The sequence below is a fragment of the Pelophylax lessonae genome (genome assembly GCF_965119305.1).
Source record: "Pelophylax lessonae genome assembly, chromosome: 2".
Taxonomy (NCBI): Eukaryota; Metazoa; Chordata; class Amphibia; order Anura; family Ranidae; genus Pelophylax; species Pelophylax lessonae.
The window spans coordinates 158,433,429-158,458,204 of NC_138769.1; the positions used below are offsets into that span (position 1 = coordinate 158,433,429).

At 43.8% G+C, this 24,776-nt stretch overlaps 1 protein-coding gene across 1 annotated transcript in view; it reads right to left on the bottom strand.

Annotated features, from left to right (window-relative positions):
- VTN (vitronectin) overlaps positions 1-22,301 on the bottom strand; it is a 57,834-nt gene extending 35,533 nt beyond the window's left edge. Inside the window, exons 1-4 of the mRNA XM_082246132.1 lie at positions 22,152-22,301; positions 3,180-3,299; positions 1,744-1,998; positions 1,248-1,387 (exon numbers count right to left, since the gene is read on the bottom strand). Coding sequence (XP_082102258.1) covers positions 1,248-1,387; positions 1,744-1,998; positions 3,180-3,299; positions 22,152-22,218 — 582 coding nt within the window. The 5' untranslated portion in view covers positions 22,219-22,301. The remainder of the gene's footprint in view (positions 1-1,247; positions 1,388-1,743; positions 1,999-3,179; positions 3,300-22,151) is intronic.
- Positions 22,302-24,776: the final 2,475 nt, after the last annotated feature.

Here is a 24,776-nt window from a genome sequence, read left to right on the forward strand (position 1 = left end):
GATAAATTTAAGTCCAAATCTATCCCAATTCAAAGAGCCCCGAAGTTTGTCCAACTCCTGATAGTTAACATTATGGGTAATGCGAGAGAATTTAGTGTATCCCTCATAGCCGAAGTGCTGTTTAGCACGACGCCAAATCCTATCCAGCAAAAGAAAGGTGGGACACTGAGGAGATGTCCCCAGCGTGCCACAGTCCATTTTAAATGAGCCTTGGCCCAGAGAAGACACCTGCGCTTCTGGATCATGTTTAGATTTGACTTCTTTTTGGCCTTTAGAGTTTTAGCCGCCAACGGGGAATGGCACGGTGGATTGTGTTCACCGAAAATGTTTTCTGGAAGTATTCCATGTTGTGATTTCCATCACAGTAGCATTCCTGTATGTGATGCAGTGCCGTCTAAGGGCCTGATGATCACGGGCATCCAGTATGGTTTTCCGGCCTTGACCCTTATGCACAGAGATTGTTCCAGATTCTCAGAATCTTTGGATGATATTATGCACTGTAGATGATGATAACTCCAAACTCTTTCAAATTTTTCTCTGAGAAACTCCTTTCTGATATTGCTCCACTATTTTTCACCGCAGCATTGGGGGAATTGGTGATCCTCTGCCCATCTTGACTTCTGAGAGACACTACCACTATGAGAGGCTCTTTTTATACCCAATCATGTTGCCAATTGACCTAATAAGTTTCAAATTTGTCCTCCAGCTGTTCCTTATATGTACATTTAACTTTTACGGCCTCTTATTGCTACCTGCCCCAACTTTTTTGGAATGTGTAGCTCTCATGAAATCCAAAATGAGCCAATATTTGGCATGCCAATTTAAAATGTCTCACTTTCAACATTTGATATGTTATCTATATTATATTGTGAATAAAATATAAGTTTATGAGATTTGAAAATTAGTCCATTCCTTTTTTTACTAACAATTTGTACAGTGTCCCAACTGTTTTGGAATTGGTTTGATATATATACATATATTAATTATGCAGTATCTTTGTTTCTTATAGTTGAGAGATCACCCCATAGAGATTACCTTGGCCAAAAATGGTTGCGAACCTCTGGTTTAGATCATATACTAACTGTTTTGTTTTTTGTTTTTTTCAGTGTACAAAGTACAGCATATCAGCATATTTATGAACAAACATACAATATATTTGCTATACTAGTCCAGCACTAGTGAAATTCTAGGATGGTATCATTCCTTTATCCCTCTTTGTGGTCTGCCATTGTACCTACTGTTCTTACCTTAAAAATGTAGGTCTTTCCTTGGCAGTTCATGCGAGTGAAGGCAGCATCTATTGGACCTTCTATGCCCCACACATCCTTGATGAGCTTTGGGTAGCCATCGAGTGCTTTCTTATCATCAAGTTCATAAAAGTATTTACCTGAAGGAGATAATGGAGAATTGAAGATATTTTTCAGCGCACACACATCTACGTTATTTGTTTCTATAGGTCTATCTACTGAGGCCTTTCTGCTTCATGTTTCATTCTGAATCCCCTCTAGAGAAAAGTGCAATGTAATTATCAGTAATCCTTTCCTATGTCAAGATAAGTGCAGTACTTCTCCACCCACAGAAGTCACTGAGGCACCCATCAACCCTGACCATCTTATGTGAAGCTTCAAGAAATGGAGAAACGAATAGGTAACGGATATAGAGGCTTTTTACAAGATGCTCATATCCTACTTCTCTCCCTCCTTTCCCTCCATAGGCACAACATTGTTTTATGTGTCTTCATACCTCGGAAAGCATAAATAGAGCCATTTTTGAAGTTTGTAAAGGCATCAAATGGTTTGCCACTGCACAGCTCCTCGGAGATGTCATCAGTTACTGGATCCACCAACGTTGTCTCTTGTGTTGGTTTCTCAGTCACGGTTTCAGATTCCCCAGGGTTATCTATGGGCGTTGTTACTTGGGTCAGGGGATCGGGGTCTGTTCTGTTATTAAAATTGTCATATTCATCTTCAGGGAAGGTAAACACATCTCCTCGGGTGTCTGTTGTAAAGAAGTAATAACTATATCGTGAGGAAAAAAAATCAGCATAAAACTGTTATTCACACACATACAAGGCAACATTTACCACAAATACTGCCATGCATGAAAGGGAATTCAGACTGCCGTATATACTGGGATTACTTGTGATGTCCTTTTCATTACATATTTTCTGTTTTATATTTATTACATTCTATGAAATAAATTCTATTAAAGTGGAACTTCACTTTCCCAATCACCATTGATTACTTGTAATCCTCATACTGCTACTGTAATAATGACACTGGCAGGGAAGGGGTTAACAGTATAGGTGATCAAGGGGCTAAATGTGACCCTAGGGGAGTGATTCTGTGAATGAACTGTATGGAGGTTGGACTTGTGAAATGATCACAGAGACATGCGATCCTATATAGAAGGATCACATGAGCTCTGTGATCATTTCAGGGAGAAGGACGGTTGGCTGTGTTTACAACAGCCGACCGTGCTTCTCCTTTAGCGGGGAGCGATCGCGGGTGTCAGGCAGCAATCGGAGCCACCTGATACAGGCATCGGCTTTCCGCTGACGATCGGGGGCGGGAGCGTGCCGCCGTCGGCTCGCGCTCGCCCCCTAGCTCCTCCCAGGCGAGCGACGTAGATCTACGTTGTTTTGCCTGTAGGAGCCAACCTGCCGTGGTAAAAATACAGGAGGCGGTCGGCAAGTGGTTAAACAGGTGCTAATTCACAGAAAAAAAACTCCAAAATCTCATGGAAACTCTTTCCAGAACAGTGATATGTGTTATTGCTGCAAAGGAGGGGATTGTGATTGACTGTATTTGCCTATTTACTGACAATAGGCATTTTGTCTTTATTCTGGAGACCTTTCTAAGGGCTAGTTTACACCCCATAAACGTCCTCCAGATACGTTCCGGATGATGGTTTTGCTGACTTTTTGATGCTTTCGGTGCATTTTCAATGCGTTTTACTGCTTTTCAGCACAATTCTGTGCAGGAAAAAATGCAGCATGTTCTACTTCTTTTTCTGGAACTAGAATGCAGTGGAACTGCAAGCGCCGATGTGAACTTTGCCATAGAAAGCCATGTAATCTAATTTCTATGTGTTTTGGATGCAGAAAAAAAGCACTGGAACGCATATGGTGTGAACAGAATACTAAAAGAAAATGGAAATGCATCAACATATTTACTTACTTTTTTTCTTGCAAACCTCATTGAAGTCACTGCAGCAACTTTGGTAGTAAATACATAAGTCATCACATTGGCATTTTATTTTGGGATTGAAACCCTCCAAACATCGTCCCACGCAGGACTCTGTAAAAGCAATGCACAAATATGGTGATAAATAGCAAAACATCCAGACAGGAGAAGAGGTAGCTATGAAAACTCTTTCAAATGTAGGGGTCTTTTTTTTTTAATTCTTTATTTAACATTCAGGGAATTTTCCCATGCGACACATAGAAGAAACAAAAAAGGATATAACAGCATCATGTGATAATGGTCAAATAGGCATTGTACAATACAACTAGCAATACAAAACATACACATAAAAAGGGTGTTTGATTAAGCCCATGCAGAGTCTATGGGCTGTCTGTATTCAGTAATAAAAGTCGAATTCTTACAACAGATACACCACAGAGAAGAATAACAGAAAGGAGCAATAGAAACAGAGAACTAGAGGAGGTAAAGCTGGAGGAGAAGGGGGAAAGGGTGGGACAGGAGGGGGGAGGGAAAGGGGTAAATTAAAATAACTTTTTCCCTCTCGGATGATGCCATTGGTTAAAATTTTTTGTTTAAAAATAACAAACATGTCATACTTACCTGCTCTGTGTAATGGTTTTGCACAGAGCAACCCAGATCCTCCTCTTCTCGGATCCCCCAACGGCGCTCCTGGCCCTTCCCTTCTGTCGAGTGCCCCCACAGCAAGCAGCTTGCTATGGGGGAACCCAAACTAAGCTGCTGCTCTGTGTGTCCTTTCAGACACAGAGCTGCGACTTGCCCCCGTCCCCTCTCTCTCCTCATTGGCTCACTGACTTTGATTGACAGCAGCAGGAGCCAATGCCGCATGCTGCTTTATCTCAGCCAGTCAGGAGGGAGAGTCCCAGGCTGCTGAGGCTCTTTTGCAACATCACTGGATCGAGATGTGGCTCAGGTAAGTATTAGGGGTGGCTGAGGGGGGTTGCTGCACACAGAAGGTTTTTTTATCTTAATACATAGATTGCATTAAGATAAAGAAAAAAAATGTCTGCCTTTAGAACCACTTTAAAGAAGCCAGATACTGGACTTGCCAAAAGAACGAGTCATGGTTGAGAGGCAAGAAGGGTCGGATCTCTATAAAAGAAGTAGGGAGTCCAAGTCTTCCAGTATTTGTCCCCCCTGTCTTTCAAAATCATAGTAAGGCTTTCCAAAAACAAAAAATGTCTTAAAGGAAATCTATGGTCACGGCATATGCTTTCATGGTATAACATTGCATTGTAATCCAATGAAAGTTTACAGGAAAAATCTCCTTTTATGTTGTGAGTATGGCCTGTCTGCTCTCATTCTACAACTTCCTGAATTCCCAGCATGCTTTGCAGCTTTTCCTGCTGTTTATTTTCAGTATCTAAGGACTACATATCCCATGGTACATCGCTGCCTGCAAGCAGTGATTCCTGTGTGGATCCTGAAACTCCTCCTCTCAGCACCTCTGTAGTTCAGAAGGCAGACTCTGTGAATTGCGTGACACAGCAGTGCCTACTCACAGGGCATAGTGAACACACATCACAAAATTCAAAGTCAAAACTTATTTTGTTAAGTTTTGTATAGAGTGGAACTGGATTAGAACACCTGTCAGTTTTTATTGCTGTCTGTGCCCCCCTTAGGGAGATTCACCCTCGATATTTGTCTTGTTTACCATTATGATTGAAAGTGAAAGAAAAGAATTTAAATATTGGGTTGTACCCAGAAAAGTAATAGAGGGAAAATATTCCAATGGAGGCACTAATTCTGCTGACCTGGGGGTCCCCAAGGGATTCCCTTAACCACTTCTGGACCGGAAGGATTTGCCTCCTTAATGACCAGGCCATTTTTTGCAATCTGGGACTGCGTTACTTTAACGGACAATTGCACCGTTGTGCGATGCTGTACCTAAATAAAATTGATGTTTTTTTCCCCTTTAAATAGAGCTTTCTTTTGGTGGTATTTAATCACCTGTGCGATTTTTATTTTTTGCGCTATAAACAAAAAAAGAGCGACAGTTCTGAAAAAAAAAAAATTATTTTGAAATTTCTGCTATATAACAGATCGGACCCCTAACTGACATTTCTGACACTTTTGAGGGGCCCAGGGACATTACTACAGTAATCAGTGCTAAAATATGCACTATTACTGTAATAATGACACTGGCAGAGAAGGGGATAACCTAGGGGTGATCAAAGGGTTAAGTGTGAGCCTAGGGGAGTGTTTTCTAACTGTATGGGTGAGGGGCTTGTGAAATGATTATAGAGACCTGTGATCCTATATTGGAGGATCAAATGCGCTCTGTGATCATTTCAGAGAGAACAACGGTCTGCTCTGTTTACAACAGCTGACCGTTGTTTTCTCTCAGCGGGGAGCGATCGCGGGTGCCGTGGATTGGCATTCCCCAGGAGCGCTCCTGCAAATTGACATATCCATACGTCGGTTCGTGCAGCCAAACCAGCCTGCTGCAGTATATCTGCGGCGGGCGGTTGGCAAGTGATTAATTTGCAGGGATTTCCGCTCACTTCCTGTTTTGGCTATGGGACAGGAAATCTCCCCCAATGTGAAACAAATGGCAAAAAATAAACTGACATGGGTTATGACTCCCTTTTCTTTCCCTTTTCTTCAAAATTATAAAAAATTTTTGCTTATACTTCTACTTTAAGGAAGTAACTGCGTGTGGATCTTCACAAAGTACTGTAAAGATCATTCAGATTAAAAAGTAGGGATGAGCGAACGGTTCCGGTCGACCATCGGTTCGACCCGAACATTGGCTGTTCGAGGTTTTCAGCAAAAAGTTCGGAATTCGGCAACCAGAACCGACCAAAATGCAATGGGACAGGAAATGGGATTTAAAAACCCGTGATTGGACCAGAACCATTAGTAAAAGCCAATTGAGGGGGCAGGAGAATGCTAGGAATGTGATTGGAGTGACTAGGGGGTCCATAGTCCAATCATTAGTGAATACGCCCCCCAGTTTATAAGATAGTCCCGCCAAATTCCTAGCATTGTAATACAACATGGAAGAGAGTGGAAGCAGTTCTGTTACTTCAAAAGTGTCATTTAGCATTTATTAGTGTGAGGAAAGGGATATCTAGTGTAGTTAGAGTGCTTTTTTACACTTTAGTTAGATGCAAAAATTTAGTTTCTGTAGGGAAAGTGTTAAGTGCCAGGGTGACCGTAATGTAGTGTAGGGTGAACTGACTCTGAATGCTATGGCAGGGTGACCAAACCCTTCCATGTCAGGGTGACCGCTATAGAAACAAGTTTGTTTCTATTAGGTGACTTACAGAGCAGCGATATGGCTTCTCGCCTGTCAGCCTGCTTTTTGGCTGCAGGTGTTTATAGGGCTTTTTTTAGGACAAGTTTGGAGTCAGGCATGACATCTGAACTTGTGTATAGGGGTATATATACACACATAATTATATGTATATATACACCTAGACATGTATAGGTGTGATAGTAGCAGAAATCTATACTTGCGCTAATTAAATAATTAACACCAATATGGCTCCACTCCTATCACACCTATATATGTGTAAGTGTATAAATACATATACGTATGTGTGTATTTATACCCCTATGCACAAGTTCAGATGTTTTGCCTGCCTCCAAAGACCCCAAAAAAATGCCCAAAAAAAACGCCTGCTGCAAAAACACACCTGGGCGTTTTTGTAGCTGGCTTTTTTTTGGGCATTTTTTAGGGTCTTTGGAGGCAGGCATAACATCTGAACTTGTGTATAGGGGTATAAATACACACATACTTATATGTATATATACACCTAGACATATATAGGTGGGATAGTAGCAGAAATCTATGCTTGCGCTAATTAAAAAATTAACACTAATATGGCTCCGCTCCTATCACACCTATATATGTGTAAGTGTATAAATACATATAACATGTGTGTATATATATATCCCTATACAGAAGTTCAGATGTTTTGCCTGCCTCCAAAGACCCCCAAAAAATGCCTGCAACAACACACCTGGGCGTTTTTTTTTTGGCACTAGCGTTTTTTTGGGCGTCTTTGGAAGCAGGCAAAACATCTGAACTTGTGTATAGGGGTATATATACACACATACTTATATGTATATATACAGCTAGACATATATAGGTGTGATAGTAGCAGAAATATATGCTTGCGCTAATTAATTAACACTAATATGGCTCCGCTCCTATCACACCTATATATGTGTAAGTGTAAAAATACATATAAGTATGTGTGTATATATTCCCCTATACACAAGTTCAGATGTTTTGCCTGCCTCCAAAGACCCCAAAAAAATGCCTGCAACAACACACCTGGGCGTTTTTTTTTTTTGGCGCTAGCGTTTTTTTGGGCGTCTTTGGAAGCAGGCAAAACATCTGAACTTGTGTATAGGGGTGTATATACACACATACTTATATGTATTTTTACACTTACACATATATAGGTGTGATATGTGACACAACTGGAAATTACACGATGCTAGGCGGAGATAGGTGCCATTTTTGATTAGGAAATTCGGTCTTTTGTTTGTATTGGTACTCAGTGGAAGCAAAGGAATAGGAAGCAGTTGGTGTTCTATCAGATTAGCGAACCCGTCAGATAATGTAATGGAAGTGACGTTCCATCAGCTGCGCATGCGTTCCACTGCTACCAGGTTTGCTAATCTGACAGAACACCTGCAGGCAGCGGACATCTTACTACACCCAGCTATGTTTTGAATTTCAGAGTAATTTTAGCAATAAAGTGAGCGTATATAAAAAAATATAATATATTGACATCTGTGATGCTGTTTTGATGTTTAATTTTGAAAGCTTAAAGGTTTAGCGCTGAGCAGTGTGGGGTGTACCAACAGGGCCTCCGCCACCTTCTTACTGCTATCGTCCAGCTTCTTTCAAAAGTGGCCGGCTCCGATGTCCACCGGCCACTGGCGATCTCCTGCGATAGAGGGAGAAAGGCAGGCGGCTAATGTAAACAAGGCCGTCTGTCATTCTCCCTGGTTTAACTGCAGAGATCATACGATCCTGCTATATAGGATCGTATGTCTCTGTGGTTACATCAAAAGCCACGCCCCTATACAGTTAGATGCACGCCCTTAGGGACACATTTAACTCCTGCATCTCTAATAAAGTTAACCCCTTCCCTGCCAGTGTAATTTTTACAGTAACAGTGCATATGTATAGCACTGATTACTGTAGTAATGTCACTGGTACCCCCAAAAGTGTCAAAAATGTCAGTCAAGGGTCCGATCTGTCCACCGCAAAGTCGCAGTCCCACAACAAAATAAAAATCGCAGATCGCCGCCATTACCAGTTAAAAAAACAAAACAATAAAAATGACATAAATCTTTCCCGTAGTTAGTAAACGCAATAACTTTTGCGCAAACCAAACAAAATACGCTTACTGCGATTTTTTTGCCAGAAATATGTAGCAGAAAACAAATTGGCCTAAAATGTTAAAAAATTGTGATTTTTACATTTTTTTGGGGAATTTCATATAAAAAAATGTGAAAAATATTTTTTTTTCAAAATTGTCGCTCTTTTTTTGATTATAGCGCAAAAAGTAAAAATCGCACAGGTGATCAAAAACCACCAAAAGAAAGCTCTGTTTGTGGGAAAAAAAGGACGTCAATTTCATTTTGGTACAGCGTCGCACGACTGCACAATTGTCCGTTAAAGTCACGCAGTGCCGAATCTCAAAATAGGCCCTGGTCTTTGAGCAGCCAAATCCTCCGGGGCTTAAGTGGTTAAACTGCATGAGAAAACTGAGATGGGGGACTGCACATGCACGAGTTTAGGAGGTGCATGCTGGGTAGCCAGCTGCACCTAATCCCAGAAGAGAGTCCCAGCAGGCTTCAGATGCCCACAATCAGGATGGCTGCTTGCTCTATCAGGAGTTCCAATCAAGTCCTAAGAGGTGCACAACGGCGGAAACTCTTTAATATAAAGCACATGCTGATTTTTAATGTACTATCGGCGACGGTCACCGGGGTTTTTTTAAAAAAAAAAGAAAATTGGTCGGAACGCCACTTTCAAGGGGAAGTGCTTCCTGTATTGTTGCCACTTTTTTTTAAAAACCATATTTTCACTTCTACTTTACTTTTTAAAGAAAACAACTTACTAGTTAATTCTTGTTCCTTATATATATCTCCTCAACAAAAAGAAACATATTTTGGTAAGCGTCACATGTATCAAATACAGTATATGTGTCCCTATTTACCTAGTAGGGGGCCCAAATATTAAAAGAAGCCCAGGGCCCAAAGTACCCAAATAATCTGCCATATGTTAGTGTGCCCCTGCAGCTTCTTCTACAATGTATAACATGCTCAGTTCTGCATCAATGCTGCCAGCGGGTGATGTCACATGACCAGCTCTAGGCAAGAGGTGAGTCAACCATTGTCCATGCCCCCAATCTACCTCCGAGCACTGTTCTTAGTCCCTGTCCCCTTCCCAATTAACCCACTACCAACAACAGATGTTCCCCATCAACAATAGACGCCACTGAAGCAACAATAGACCCCCCCCCCTCCCCATCAGCCATCATCAATGGACTCTCCCGCAGCCACCAGCAAAAGATCTCCCCCAAAACAGTAGATCTTCTCCTGCAACAATTGATTCCCCACCAGCAACAATAGATCCCTCAGTAGCCAGCAACAATGGACCACCTTCCCCCCACAACAGTACATCCCCCCAGCAACAACAGATCCACAACCAGCAACAACTGACCCCTCCAAAAGAAACACTGCACCTCCCCCCAACCCCTACCCCCACCCTTCCACAATCACCAGTGACAATAGATCCCATGGCAGCCAGCAACAACGGACCACCTTCCCCCCACAACAGTATATCCCCCCAGAAACATAAGACCCTACCCATCAACAACAGATCCCCCACCAGCAACAACTGACCCCTCCCCAAGAAACACTGCACCTCCCCCAACCCCCACCTTTCCACAATCACCAGTGACAATAGATCCCATGGCAGCAAGCAACTACGGACCACCTTCCCCCCACAACAGTATATCCCCCCAGCAATATAAGACCCTACCCAGCAACAACTGATCCCCCACCAGCAACAACTGACCCCTCCCTAAGAAACACTTCACCTCCCACCAACCCCCACCCTTCCACAATCACCAGTGACAATAGATCCCATGGCAGCCAGCAACAACGGACCATCTTCCCCCTACAACAGTATATCCCCCCACCAATATAAGACCCTACCCAGCAACAACTGATCCCCCACCAGCAACAACTGACCCTTCCCTAAGAAACACTGCACCTCCCCCAAACCCCCACCCTTCCACAATCACCAGTGACAATAGATCCCATGGCAGCCAGCAACAACGGACCATCTTCCCCCCCACTACATTATATCCCCCCAGTAACATAAGACCCTACCCAGCAACAACAGATCCCCCACCAGCAACAACCGACCCCTCCCCAAGAAACACTGCACCTCCCCCCAACCCCCACCCTTCCACAATCACCAGTGACAATAGATCCCATGGCAGCCAACAACAACGGACCACCTTCCCCCCACAACAGTTTATCCCCCCAGTAACATAAGACCCTACCCAGCAACAACTGATCCCCCACCAGCAACAACTGACCCCTCCCCAAGAAACACTGCACCTCCCCCCAACCCCCATCCTTCCACAATCACCAGTGACAATAGATCACCCGGCAGCCAGCAACAACGGACCATCTTCCCCCCACAACAGTATAGCCCCCCCCCCAGCAACATAACACCCTACCCAGCAACAACAGATCCCCCACCAGCAACAACCGACCCCTCCCCAAGAAACACTGCACCTCCCCCCAACCCCCACCCTTCCACAATCACCAGTGACAATAGATCCCATGGCAGCCAACAACAACGGACCACCTTCCCCCCACAACAGTTTATCCCCCCAGTAACATAAGACCCTACCCAGCAACAACTGATCCCCCACCAGCAACAACTGACCCCTCCCCAAGAAACACTGCACCTCCCCCCAACCCCCATCCTTCCACAATCACCAGTGACAATAGATCCCCCAGCAGCCAGAATCAATAGACCATAAAGCATGCTCAGACAGCCCTTGCCAGTACATAATTCAGTGCTGAAGTTGCCAGAACTGCGTACCACTGTGTTCCCACTGAAAAAAAGCCCTGGCTTTAAGCATTAGTGAAGGATTATTTGCTCTCTATTGCGCCATTTCTGTTTGCAGGAAAAACATAACACAGGGTCCATTGAACCCTACAGAGAGAACAAATTACAGTCCATGGGTGTCTGAACTCAGAGAAGGAAATAACAGAACACTATACAGCCATAGAGGATGCAGTGAGGATGATAGGAGTTGTACAGATGAATAGATTTTAGTAAGGAATATGAGAATTGTACTTTTCAGTAAGGAGAATTGGATGTGCGCTCTCAGTTTATCAAACCTTTAAACAACAGCTACACCCCCTGTAATCCATACAGCCCTATTACCTGTTTGTGTTCTTTTAGATATTCCTGTAATTATAAGGGGTATGTGTTTTGTCTATATTCAGAACTCTAGCCTGATTTGGTTTACTGCATTTGCTCACCTTCTATTGAGAATATTCAGAGGAACCACCCATTCATATATTACTGTGATCTTCAATATATTATTTATTTCTTATAGATACTTATTTAGTGCTATCAATTTATGCAGCACTTTATATATACACTCAGTGGCCACTTTATTAGGTACACCTTGCTAGTACCGGGTTGGACCCCCTTTTGCCATCAGAACTGCCTTAATTCTTCCTCCACCAGCAACAACTGACCCCTCTCCAAGAAACACTGCACCTCCCCCCAACCCCCACCCTTCCACAATCACCAGTGACAATAGATCACCCGGCAGCCAGCGACAACAGACCACCTTCCCCCCACAACAGTATATCCCCCCAGCAATATAAGACCCTACCACATCCCAAAGGTGCTCTATTGGATTGAGATCTGGTGACTGTGGAGGCCATTGGAGTACAGTGATCTCATTGTCATGTTCAAGAAACCAGTGGTGAGATGATTTGAGCTTTGTGACATGGTGCATTACCCTGCTGGAAGGAGCCATCAGAAGATGGGTACACTGTAGTCATAAAAGGATGGACATGGTCAGCGACAATATTCAGGTAGGCCGTGGCATTTAAACGATGCTGAATTGGTACTAAGGGGCCCAAAGTGTACCAAGAAAACATCCCCCACACCATTACACCACCACCACCAGCTTGAACCGTTGATACAAGGCAGGATGGATCCATGCTTTCATGTTATTTACTCTAAATTCTGACCCTACCATCTGAATGTCGCAGTTGGAATCGAGACTCATCAGACCAGGCAATGTTTTTCCAATCTTTATTTTGGTGAGCCTGTGTGAATTGTAGCCTCAGTTTCCTGCTCTTAGCTGACAGGAGTGGCACCCGGTGTGGTCTTCTGCTGCTTTAGTAGCCCAAGTTCTTAAAGGTTCAACGTGTTGTGCATTCAGAGATGGTATTCTGCATACCTTGGTTGTAACGAGTGATTATTTGAGTTACTGTTGCCTTTTTATCATCTCAAACCAGTCTGCCCATAGTTACATAGTTAGTGAGGTTGAAAAAAGACATAAGTCCATCCAGTTCAACCTATGATGTGTGTGTGTGTTTGCTTTTAACCGTACATTGTATACCCCTGTATGTTGTGGTCTTTAAGGTGTCCATCCAATAGTTTTTTGAAACTATCAATGCTCCCCGCTGATACGACTACTTGTGGAAGAGAATTCCACATCCTTACCGCTCTTACAGTGAAGAACCCCTTACGCACTTTAAGGTTAAACCGCCTTTCCTCTAGTTTTAGTGAGTGGCCACGTGTCTTATTGTATCTCCTTTCTCTGAATAGTTTGTTCCTTATGCTAGGGTCGCCAGTACAGTATTTGTACATTGATATCATATCCCCCCTCAATCGTCTCTTCTCCAGAGAGAATAGGTTCAGTGCTTGTAGTCTTTCCTCATAGCTGATGTCCTCCATTCCCCTAATTATTTTTGTTGCCCTTCTCTGGACTTTCTCCAGTTCCAGCACATCCTTCCTGAGGACTGGTGCCCAGAACTGGACAGCATACTCCAGATGTGGCCGGACCAGAGTCTTGTAGAGTGGAAGAATAATCTCTTTATTTCTGGAGTGAATCCCCTTTTTTATACAACCCAGTATTCTGTTGGCTTTGCTTGCGGCGGCTTGGCATTGCATGCCACTGCCAAGCCTGTTGTCTACCAGTACCCCCAGGTCCCTTTCCATCCTAGACTCACCCAGAGGTTCCCCCCTAGTGAGTAGCTTGCTTTCTGGTTTGTGGCCCCCAAGTGCATTACTTTACATTTTTCTACATTAAATCTCATCTGCCATGTAGTTGCCCACCCCGTTATTTTGTTCAGGTCTGCTTGCAAGATTTCCACATCCTGCATAGAAGATATTGGCATGCCTAATTTAGTATCATCTGCAAATACTGAGATTGTACTAGATATCCCCTCCTCTAGATCATTTATGAATAAATTAAACAGGATTGGTCCCAGGACAGAACCCTGGGGGACCCCACTTTCCACTCCCGCCCAATCCGAGTACTCCCCATTAATCACCACCCTCTGTACTCTCCCCTGGAGCCAGTTCTCTATCCAGGTACTCACCTTATGGTCCATACCTACCTTCCTTAGTTTGTACAGTAAGCGTTTGTGGGGAACGGTGTCAAAGGCCTTTGCAAAGTCCAGATACACCACATCCACAGGCTTACCTTTATCTAAGTGGCAGCTCACTTCATCGTAGAAGGTTAATAGATTGGTTTGGCACGAACGATTTTTCATGAATCCATGCTGATTACTACATATAATACCGTTTTCATTACTAGTCTTGTATGTGGTCCCTTATCATCCCCTCCAAAATTTTGCAGACTACTGATGTTAGGCTGACCGGCCTATAGTTACCCGGGATATATCTCGGCCCCTTTTTAAATATTGGTACCACGTTGGCTTTTTTCCAATCAGCTGGCACCATATCGTCTGTAAACTATCCCTAAAGATCAAGAATAATGGTCTGGCAATCACCTGGCTGAGCTCATTAAGAACCCTTGGGTGCAAGCCATCCGGTCCCGGGGATTTATTTATGTTAAGTTTCTCTAGTTTAGCTCTAAGTCTATCCTCTGTTAGCCATGGCGGCACTTCCTGAGGTGTATTATTTAGTTCGGCCTTACAAGCGGGGTTCGTGTAGCCCCCCGATTCCTTTGTGAAGACTGAAGAAAAGAAATTATTTAACACTTCCGCCTTTTCTCTGTCCTCTGTGGCCATTTTTCCTTTATCATCTTTTATGGGGCCAATGTGCTCTGGCCTCCCTTTCTTACTGTTTATATACTTAAAGAACTTCTTGGGGTTCTTTTTACTCTCCTCCGCTATATGTCTCTCGTGTTCTATTTTAGCCGCCCTGATTTCGTCTTTACATTTCTTATTACACTCTTTGTAGTGCTTAAATGCTGCCAATGACGCCTCAGTCTTGTATTTTTTGAAGGCCTTTTCTTTAGCTCTAATATCCATTTTTATGTTGGAGTTTAGCCACCCAGGGTTTAGTTTTGCTCTTTTAAATTTATTTCCCTGTGGAATGCACTGGCCCACCCCCTTGTTAAGTATGCTCTTGAAGCACTCCCATTTTTCCTCCGTGTTCTTTGTTCCCATGGTTCTATCCCATTTGATATTTTCTAGCAGCGAGCGCAGTTTAGGGAAATTGGCTCTTTTGAATTTCAGTGTCCTTATATTACCCTTGTGTTTCCTATTACTGTAATTAATACTGAAACCAATTGACCTATGGTCACTGTTCCCTAAGTTGTCCCGTATCTCTATATCCGTGAGCAGGTCTGTATTGTTGGTAATCAGTAGGTCAAGTACCGCATTGTTTCTTGTCGGTGCATTCACCATCTGACCCATGAAATTGTCCTGCAAAACATTTAGGAACTGCCGAGCCTTGGCTGAATGCGCGGTTCCTTCTGCCCAGTCTATATCAGGATAATTAAAGTCCCCCATTATAATGACATTTCCCATCCTTGCTGCAAATCCTATCTGTAACATGAGGTCCGCCTCACCCTCCTCCCTCTGGTTGGGGGGCCTATAGCATACGCCCAATATTACCTTCCCCACCGTGCCTTTCCTTTGAAGCTCTACCCATAGGGATTTTGCCTCGTCCATAGCTCCATTATTAATATCATCCCTCATATTTACCTGTATACTGTTCTTAATATACAAACATACCCCTCCCCCTTTTTTACCCACTCTATCTCTGCGATAAAGGGAATACCCCTGAATGGTCGCCATCCAGTCATGAGAGCTGTCAAACCAAGTCTCAGTTATCCCCACAAAATCTAAGTCCTCCTCAAACATCAGCAGCTCCAGCTCTCCCATCTTGTTGGCCAGGCTTCTGGCATTGGTATACAAGCCTCGTAATTTTGATCGGTTATATTTATCCTCAATTGATGTTTTTAGGCTGCTCTCTTGATTTATCCCCGTACCCACCCTGGGTTTAGGAGCTCCGAACACCCTACCGCTAATGCCCCCATTTCTGCCCTCTGAAACTTGCTTTCCACTGGCTAATTCTACATCTGTACCCTCCCCCCCATTCCCTAGTTTAAAAGCCCCTCTAACTTTTTGGCCATCCTCTCACCCAGTACGGCTGCACCCACCCCATTTAGGTGCAATCCGTCCCTACCAAAGAGCCGGTGACCGACTGAGAAGTCGGCCCAGTTCTCCAGGAACCCGAAACCCTCCTTACTACACCAGCTCCTCAGCCATTCTCCTGACATCAACAAGGCCTTTTCATCCACACAACTGCCGCTCACTGGATATTTTCTCTTTTTTCGGACCATTCTCTGTAAACCCTAGAGATGGTTGTGAGTGAAAATCCAAGTAAATCAGCACTTTTTGAAATACTCAGACCAGCCCGTTTGGTACCAACAACCATGCTACTTTCAAAATCACCTAAATCCCCTTTCTTCCCCACTCTGATGCTTGGTTTGAACTTAGCAAGTCATTTTCACCACCTCTAGATGTCTAAATGCTTTGAGTTGCATGTGACTGGCTGATTAGCAATTTGTGTTACCAAGCAATTGAACAGGTCAGGTGTACCTAATAAAGTGGCCGGTGAGTGTATATTGTACATTAACAACAGTCCCTATCCTCAAGGATCTCACAATCTAAGGTTCCTAACTCACATTCATACATACATATACTAGGGCCAATTAATCTACCAGCATATCTTTGTAGTGTGCAAAGAAATCAGAGTACCCGGAGGAAACCCACACAGGCACAGGGAGAACATGCATACTTTGTGCGGGTAGTGCCATGATTGGGGTTTGAACCAACAACCCTATTGCTGCTAGGTGGAAGTGCTAACCAACTAGCCACTATGTTAACCGCTTGCCGACCGCCGCAAGTAGATATACTGCGGCGGTCAGCCCCAGCCAGGCAAAGTGACGTATATATACGTCACTAGCCTGTGACCGGTTTGTGAGCCAATAGCGGGCGAGCGCGCGCCCGCTGAGGCGCACGCCCGCTGAGGCGCACGCCCGCTGCGGCTCGTTCACAGAGGAGTCCGCGCGTGTGACCGGCGGACCCGATGTCCGCCGGTCACACTACGATCGTCGGTAGAGCGGGAGAAAGGCGGGCGGCTTATGTAAACAAGCCGCCTGTCATTCTCCCCTGTGTAAAAATGGAGATCAGACGGTTCTACTATGTAGAACTATTGATCTCTGTTTTTACAATAGTAGACATGTCCCACTACAGTTAGAAACACGCCCCTAGGACACACTTAACCCCTCCCTTTCCAATACAGTTAACCCCTTCCCTGCCAGTGTCATTTTTACAGTAACAGTGCATATTTTTAGCACTGATTACTGCAGTAATGTCACTGGTAACCCCAAAAGTGTCAAAAATGTCAGTCAAGGGTCCGATCTGTCTGCCGCAATGTCGCAGTCCCGCAAAAAAAATCGCAGATCGCCGCCATTACTCGTTTAAAAAAAAAAACACCAAAAATGACAAAAATCTTTCCCTTTGTTAGTAAACGCGATAACTTTTGCGCAAACCAATCAAAATACGCTTTTTGCGATTTTTTTTTACCAAACATATGTAGCTTAAAACAAATTGGCTGAAAATGTTAAAAAATTTTGATTTTTACATTTTTTTTTTTTTTGGAATTTCATATAAAAAAATGTGGAAAATATTGTTATTTTTGCAAAATTGACGCTCTTTTTTTGTTTATAGCGCATGATCAAAAAATCGCACAGGTGATCAAATACCACCAAAAGAAAGCTCTGTTTGTGGGAAAAAAAAGGACGTGAAATTCGTTTAGGTACAGCGTCGCACGACCGCGCAATTGTCCGTTAAAGTCACGCAGTACAAAATCGCAAAAAAAACCCTGGTTGGAATGGGGGTAAAATCTTCCGGGGCTTAAGTGGTTAAAGAATTATTACCCTATAGTATACTATACAGATGAAGTACAGTAAACCCCCCTCCATTGCGGGGGTTACATTCCGGACCCAGCCGCGAAAAGTGAAAATCCGCGAAATAGAAAAACCCTATTAAAATGCGTTGTAGGCATGTTTATTTTTACTGTCACTGTACGTGTAAAAGCATTTTAAGGTCTTTAACCACTTAAGCCCCGGAAGATTTTACCCCCTTCCTGACCAGGGGGTATTTTGCGATTCGGCACTGCGTGACTTTAACGGACAATTGCGCGGTCGTGCGACGCTGTACCTAAACTAATTTGACGTCCTTTTTTTCCCACAAACAGAGCTTTCTTTTGGTGGTATTTGATCACCTGTGCAATTTTTTGATCACGCGCTATAAACAAAAAAAGAGCGTCAATTTTGCAAAAATAACAATATTTTTCACATTTTTTTATATGAAATTCCCTCCAAAAAAAAAGTAAAAATCAAAATTTTTTAAAATTTTCGGCCAATTTGTTTTATGCTACATATGTTTGGTAAAAAAAAAATCGCAAAAAGCGTATTTTGATTGGTTTGCGCAAAAGTTATCGCGTTTACTAACAAAGGGTCTGTGCGGGAGAACCTCAGACCAAACAGGAATAAACATAACCGCCAATTGCGCTTAACTTCCTTAAAACTAAGAGGTGTATATGCTAATGCCAGGAGCCTAGCTAATAAAATGGATGAGTTGGAAATGTTAGTACATGAGGAGGACATAGACCTTGTGGGAATAACAGAGACTTGGTTCGACCCCTCACATGACTGGCTGGCCAATATCCAAGGGTATTCGGTGTACCGGAAGGACAGGGTAGGAAAAAGAGGGGGAGGGGTATGTCTCTATGTCAAGAACAATATAAAGGTGACAGAAAGGAGTGACATTACGGATGGGATGAGCATGGATTTAGAATCTGTGTGGGTTGAACTCCATAGGGAAGGAGAAAAGGGGAAAGTAATTGTGGGGGTTTGCTATAGGCCACCTAACCAAGGGGAGGAGGTAGAGCTGGAATTTTTAGCACTAATGGGTAAAGTGGCAAAATTGGGATCAGTCATCGTATTGGGGGACTTCAATTACCCTGACATTGACTGGGAAGAGGGGACTGCACACTCACAGAAGGCCCGCCTATTCACGGAAACCTTACTGGATAATTACATGTCACAGTTGGTGGATTCCCCCACCAGAGAAAACGCAGTCCTGGATCTATTGCTCACTAATGACCCAGACATAATCTCGGAGGTAGGAGTCCAGGACAACCTGGGCTCTAGCGATCACAGGATGATCACATTTAGTGTAAATAACAACATAACAAGACAAGTGGGGAACATAAGAACCCTAAACTTCAGAAGGGCAAACTTTCCAAAATTGTACTCAATGATGGAAAAGGTAAACTGGGACCAAACCCTGGGATCCCTGACCACAGAGGAAAAATGGGAATGCTTTAGGAACATATTAGGCAAAGGCATCTTGCAGTGCATTCCTATGGGAAATAAATTTAGAAGAGACAAAGCCAAACCTGGCTGGCTAAACTGTAGCGTCATAAAACTTATTAGGGGGAAAAAATTGGCCTTCAAGAAGTATAAATCAGAGGGCACAGTATCGGCTTTCGAGCAATACAAGGAGGCAAATAAGAAAAGTAAACAAGAAATCAAGATGGCTAAAATCAACTTTGAGAGACAAATAGCGGAGGATAGTAAAAAAAACCCAAAGAAATTCTTTAAATATATCAACAGCAAAAAAACTAAGGCAGAGCATATTGCACACATAATTAACAATGATGGGAGGATGGTTACAGAGGACACTGAAAAAGCAACCGTGCTAAATGCTTTTTTCTCGTCAGTCTTTACACAGGAAAAGGAGGGGTACACTGACCATGACTGTATGGTTAGTAGTAATAAACAGGACTTGCCACCATGGCTAACAGAGGGGGAAATCAGGGAAAGGCTGGATAAACTTAACACAAACAAATCACCAGGACCGGATGGCATACATCCGAGAGTACTCAAGGAACTCAGTAAAGTTATATCGAGACCACTGTTCCTGATCTTTGCTGACAGTATTAGGACAGGAGATGTACCAGGGGATTGGAAGAAAGCTAACGTGATTCCAATATTCAAAAAGGGCCAGAGGCATATCCCGGGAAATTATAGGCCTGTCAGTTTGACATCAGTAGTATGTAAACTTCTGGAGGGGATGATAAGGGACTATATTGTAGAGTTTGCTAAGGACAACAACATCATCAGCAGTAATCAGCACGGGTTTACAAATGGGCGTTCTTGTCAAACCAATCTCCTTACATTCTACGAGGAGGTGAGCTGTGAGCTAGATAGGGGGAGACCAGTGGATGTGGTGTACTTGGATTTCGCTAAGGCGTTTGATACAGTTCCCCACAAGCGCTTAATTTATAAAATAAGGTCTGCAGGTATCGATAGCAGGGTTTGCTCTTGGATACGGAACTGGCTAAAAAGGCGGGTCCAAAGGGTAGTAATAAACAGCGCATACTCAGACTGGTCTGAGGTGGTAAGCGGGGTCCCCCAAGGCTCAGTCCTGGGACCAACCTTGTTCAATTTATTCATAAACAACATTGAGGTCGGGATCAGTAGTTCGATATCAGTTTTTGCAGATGACACAAAATTGGGCAGGGCAATAACTTCACAACATGAAGCAGATATCCTGCAGAATGACCTGGACAAAATAACAGAGTGGGCAACGACATGGCAAATGAGGTTTAACGTGGAGAAGTGTAAGGTTTTGCACTTGGGGACTAAAAACATAAAATCACAATACACGTTAGGAGGGGAGCCCTTGGGGGAATCAAAAATGGAGAAGGATCTGGGAGTATTGGTTGATGATAGATTAGGAAACAGCATGCAATGTCAAGCGGCAGCTTCCAAAGCCAACAGAATATTAGCATGCATAAAGAAAGGGATGCATTCCAGAGATAAGACTATAATCCTTCCACTTTATAAAACTCTGGTCCGACCGCATCTGGAGTATTCCGTCCAGTTCTGGTCGCCAGTCCTCAGGAGGGATGTGTTGGAGCTGGAGAGAGTCCAGAGAAGGGCAACTAAACTAATTAGGGGATTGGAGGACCTTGACTATGAAGAGCGTCTACAATCGCTCGATTTATTCTCCCTGGAGAAGAGACGTCTGAGGGGGGACATGATAGCAATTTATAAATATCTTAATGGGGATCCCAGCTTAGAAAAAAAGCTGTTCATTCGAAGGGATTGCATGAGGACTCGAGGGCATACAATGCGATTAGAGGAGAAGCGTTTTAACCTCAGGCAACGCGGGGGGTTCTTTACTGTTAGGGCAACAAGATTGTGGAATTCTCTACCACAAGAGGTGGTTTCTGCGGGTAGTATGGTGGCTTTCAAAAGACTCTTAGACTTACATCTCAAGGATCAGAACATTCAGGGGTATGGGAGATGATTACAGCCACACATGCCTACACAGGTTGAACTGGATGGACTATTGTCTTTATTCAACCTCACCTACTATGTAACTATGTAACTATGTAAGGGAAAGATTTTTGTCATTTTTGTTGTTTTTTTTTTTAACGCGTAATGGCGGCGATCTGCGATTTTTTTTGCGGTACTGCGACATTGGGGCGGACAGATCGGACCCTTGACTGACATTTGTGACACTTTTGGGGTTACCAGTGACATTTCTACAGTAATCAGTGCTATACATATGCACTGTTACTGTAAAAATACACTGGTTGTGAAGGGGTTAACTTTATTTGGGAGGGAGGGGCTGTGTGTGTCCCTAGGGGCGTGCTTTCTACTGTGATTGGCTGTGGCTTGAGCTGTAAGGACACTGATCAACGGATCTACATACTAGATCCGTTTGATCAGTGTCTTTACAGCGAGGAGAATGACAGGTGGCTTGTTTACACAAGCTGCCTGACATTCTCCCTCTCCCCCGCCGATCGCCGAGTGACCGGCGGACATCGGGTCCGCTGGTCACACGCGCGGGGGGGTCCATGACCACGCGGGAGCGCGCCTCCGGGGGCGCGCGCTCGCTCCCTAGGCCCTCACAAGCTAGTGACGTAGCCCTACGTCACTTTGCCTGTGAGGGGCTGACTGCCGACGTAGATCGGCGTTAGGCAGTCAGCAAGTGGTTAAACACACTTTTAAAACAATAGAAACTAATTTAAACACATAAAAGATACTGAGAGACATAGCAAGAGCTATGGAAAACACAAAAATATTTCATTTTTAATGATTTATATAGTAAAATAACATTACAAAAAAAAACGCAATATACCGGGACCGCAAAAACTGAACTGCGATGGAGCGGGGGTTTACTGTATTACCAAATTTGTGTTAATTAATACTTATTACTGAATGTTGTCTACCTTTCCTTCCCTTTCCAAATTTTTTTTTTAGTATTCTGGGCCACAAATATGCTGCTGTCTATGTCCTTTCTATAAGGACAATAAGTCTATAAATCCCAATAGGTACTTACCTTCAGCAGGCAGGGCTGAATCGATTGCCCCCAGCAGCAGGATTGCTGGGAGCAGCAGTGCTCTCATTTCAGCTGTCTAGTTCGGAGGTTTCAGTCTACTATGTGGCTTGCTGGCTCTGACCTGTTGGTTTGTTCCTCTGTTTGCTTGAAGTTACAACACTGTTGTTTGCGAAGACTGAAAAGATAACAAGATCATCCTCTAAATCCACAGGCAGGGCTTTACTGGAATCCTGGCATTAATGAAACACAGTCAGCGAATCTACTGTAATGAATTGAATTTTTGTTGGCACCTGATTTATTGCAGTTTACGCTTTGGCATTTGGTGCCAGAATAATTAGGCCAACACAGTTTCTAAAGCTGGCCAGACTCTGGGCATTTGTGTTAACCTTTTAAAATATTTTTCATTAAAAATCAGATTGCTCATGCATTGCTTATTTAATTGTATATGTTTGAGCCTAGGGGAGAAAACAAAAAAGTCAGTATCCCATATACTGTATAGCACCTTCCTAGTTAGGTTGCTAGCAGTTGAGGTAAATTTAGTTTTTGCTGGAGTCTCCTCATCGACACGGCTCCCCACTACACACCCGTCCAACCCAACAACTGTCCAATCTTCAGCTTAACTAACCACATTCCCTATACGTTTGACTTCACATTTCTTTGGCCTATTTAATGACTCCCATTTATGACCCCAGCCGCACACTACCACAAAAAGCATTTCAAACCTTATTATGGTGGCCGATTCGCAGATTCGGCACAACTTGATCCCTATGGGGGTGTCCGGACCCCGGATGGGCCATCAAGCTATAGCAAACACCCTTGGTGTCATGTCACCCTTCTCTAGGCTGGGATCATGTGAACCATGTAAATCTGCTGTATTTTTTTGGATCACCACCTTCTCATGTCTGTTATGTAGTTTTATGGCTATGCATACTTACTTCTACCATGGTCATGTTTTTTTTTTTTTGAGTGCCGGTTCACACTTCCGCGTGGGCGGCGATCGCATGTATCGGAGCGCATTGCTCCTTCATTACATGCGATCGGATGTGCAGTGCGAATTCAGCCATACACTTTGTATGGCTAAATTCGCACTGTATGGCTAAATTCGCACTGCACCCGCACAAAAGTCGCACATGAGGCATTTTTTCAGCCGCATCAGGATCGGATCGCACAGTGGTTCACACCTGTGCGATCCGATCCTGTGCGAACTATCAGATCGCACTGCGATATGCGATCAAACTGGGGGTGTCGCTAACATTTCATTGACACCCCCAGCGTATCGCAAATGGCACTGTGAACTGCCAGATGTGCGTTTGCGATGCGGGAACAGGCTGCGAATTCGCAGCCTTCCCACATCGCACAAGTGTGACCCGGCACTTATTCGTTTTTTAGATAAGAAAACAACATACAAAACAGAGCCGTTGGGCATTCCCTGGCTCAACAACACAAAAAGTAAAACAAAACAACGACAATAAAGTATAAAAACATCCCCAAACAAGGCTGCACCCAGCTGCTACAAAAGGTCATGCATCACTATTAAGGATCAGGCGACCAGTGACAATCCATTCACCATGGGATAGTCCAGAAGTCTATGAGGGTGGCAAAAGTCCCAACTCCACCACACACAGGGGAAAAAAGAGTTCATACTAATCAAGGTCCCGGGGTCACCCCAGCAGATCCCTCAGCATCATTAGCAGTTTCACCAGACTCTAACCAGATATCCCAGACCTTCGCAAATTTCTGTGGGCAGCCCCTGTTGACATAAGTCGCCTTACAAAGCGGAATCACCGAATTCACCAAGGATTTCCACGAGCATGGTCGTGTTTAAAGCACCGTTGTCATGCGTGTTTTTTTTTTTTTTTTTTTTTTTGTTTCTGTTCACCTCTGTATACATTGTTTATTCCTTCAAAATTTCAAATAAAATGTATTAAAAAAAAAAAAAATAGATTTTGGCTCCTTTATAACCGGGTGGAGTGGCGTTTGATTGCTTTTCGCTGTTCTGGGTTATGCTGGTTGCAGGCTCGACTGCTTTCCCCTGATTTTTGGTAGGTTCCAGAATTTAGTGGGTGGAGGAGGCGGACCCTGAGTTGCATATTCATATAGCCTCAGCCATTACATGTCAGGGAGAATGCCCAGTAGGGAACTGAGGTGTGTATAAAAAGGCTGGGGCCTGGAACAGCAGGGTCCATGTCCTGTGGGAGTAGGGTGACCACATCTCTAAACTGCCATTCAGGGACCCCCCCCCCGCAACACCCCACCCCCTCTAATCCCCCACTCAAAAAAAAAAAAAGATGATTTTTTAATACTTTTTTTTGCCAATTAGTTTAGACAGGAGATTTACAATGTGCAAATACATCTTTAAGGCCCTACACCTGGACACTCATCCATTAAAAAGTTAAACTTACATTTGTCCAGGTTTTGTCCTCCTCTTAAATGCTGATATCGGCCGGCCGTGGTTGGATTACAGACAGTCACAGTCAGTGACTCAGTTACAGCAGCAGGCTGAGGTGAGGCGGCGCCGCACAGACAGATCCCGGGTCCGGAGTCCGGCTGACGTTACCGTCGTCACGTGACGTGACTCTCACTCGACCGCGCACTGCGCAGCGTTCAGCAAGGCAGGGGAGGAGC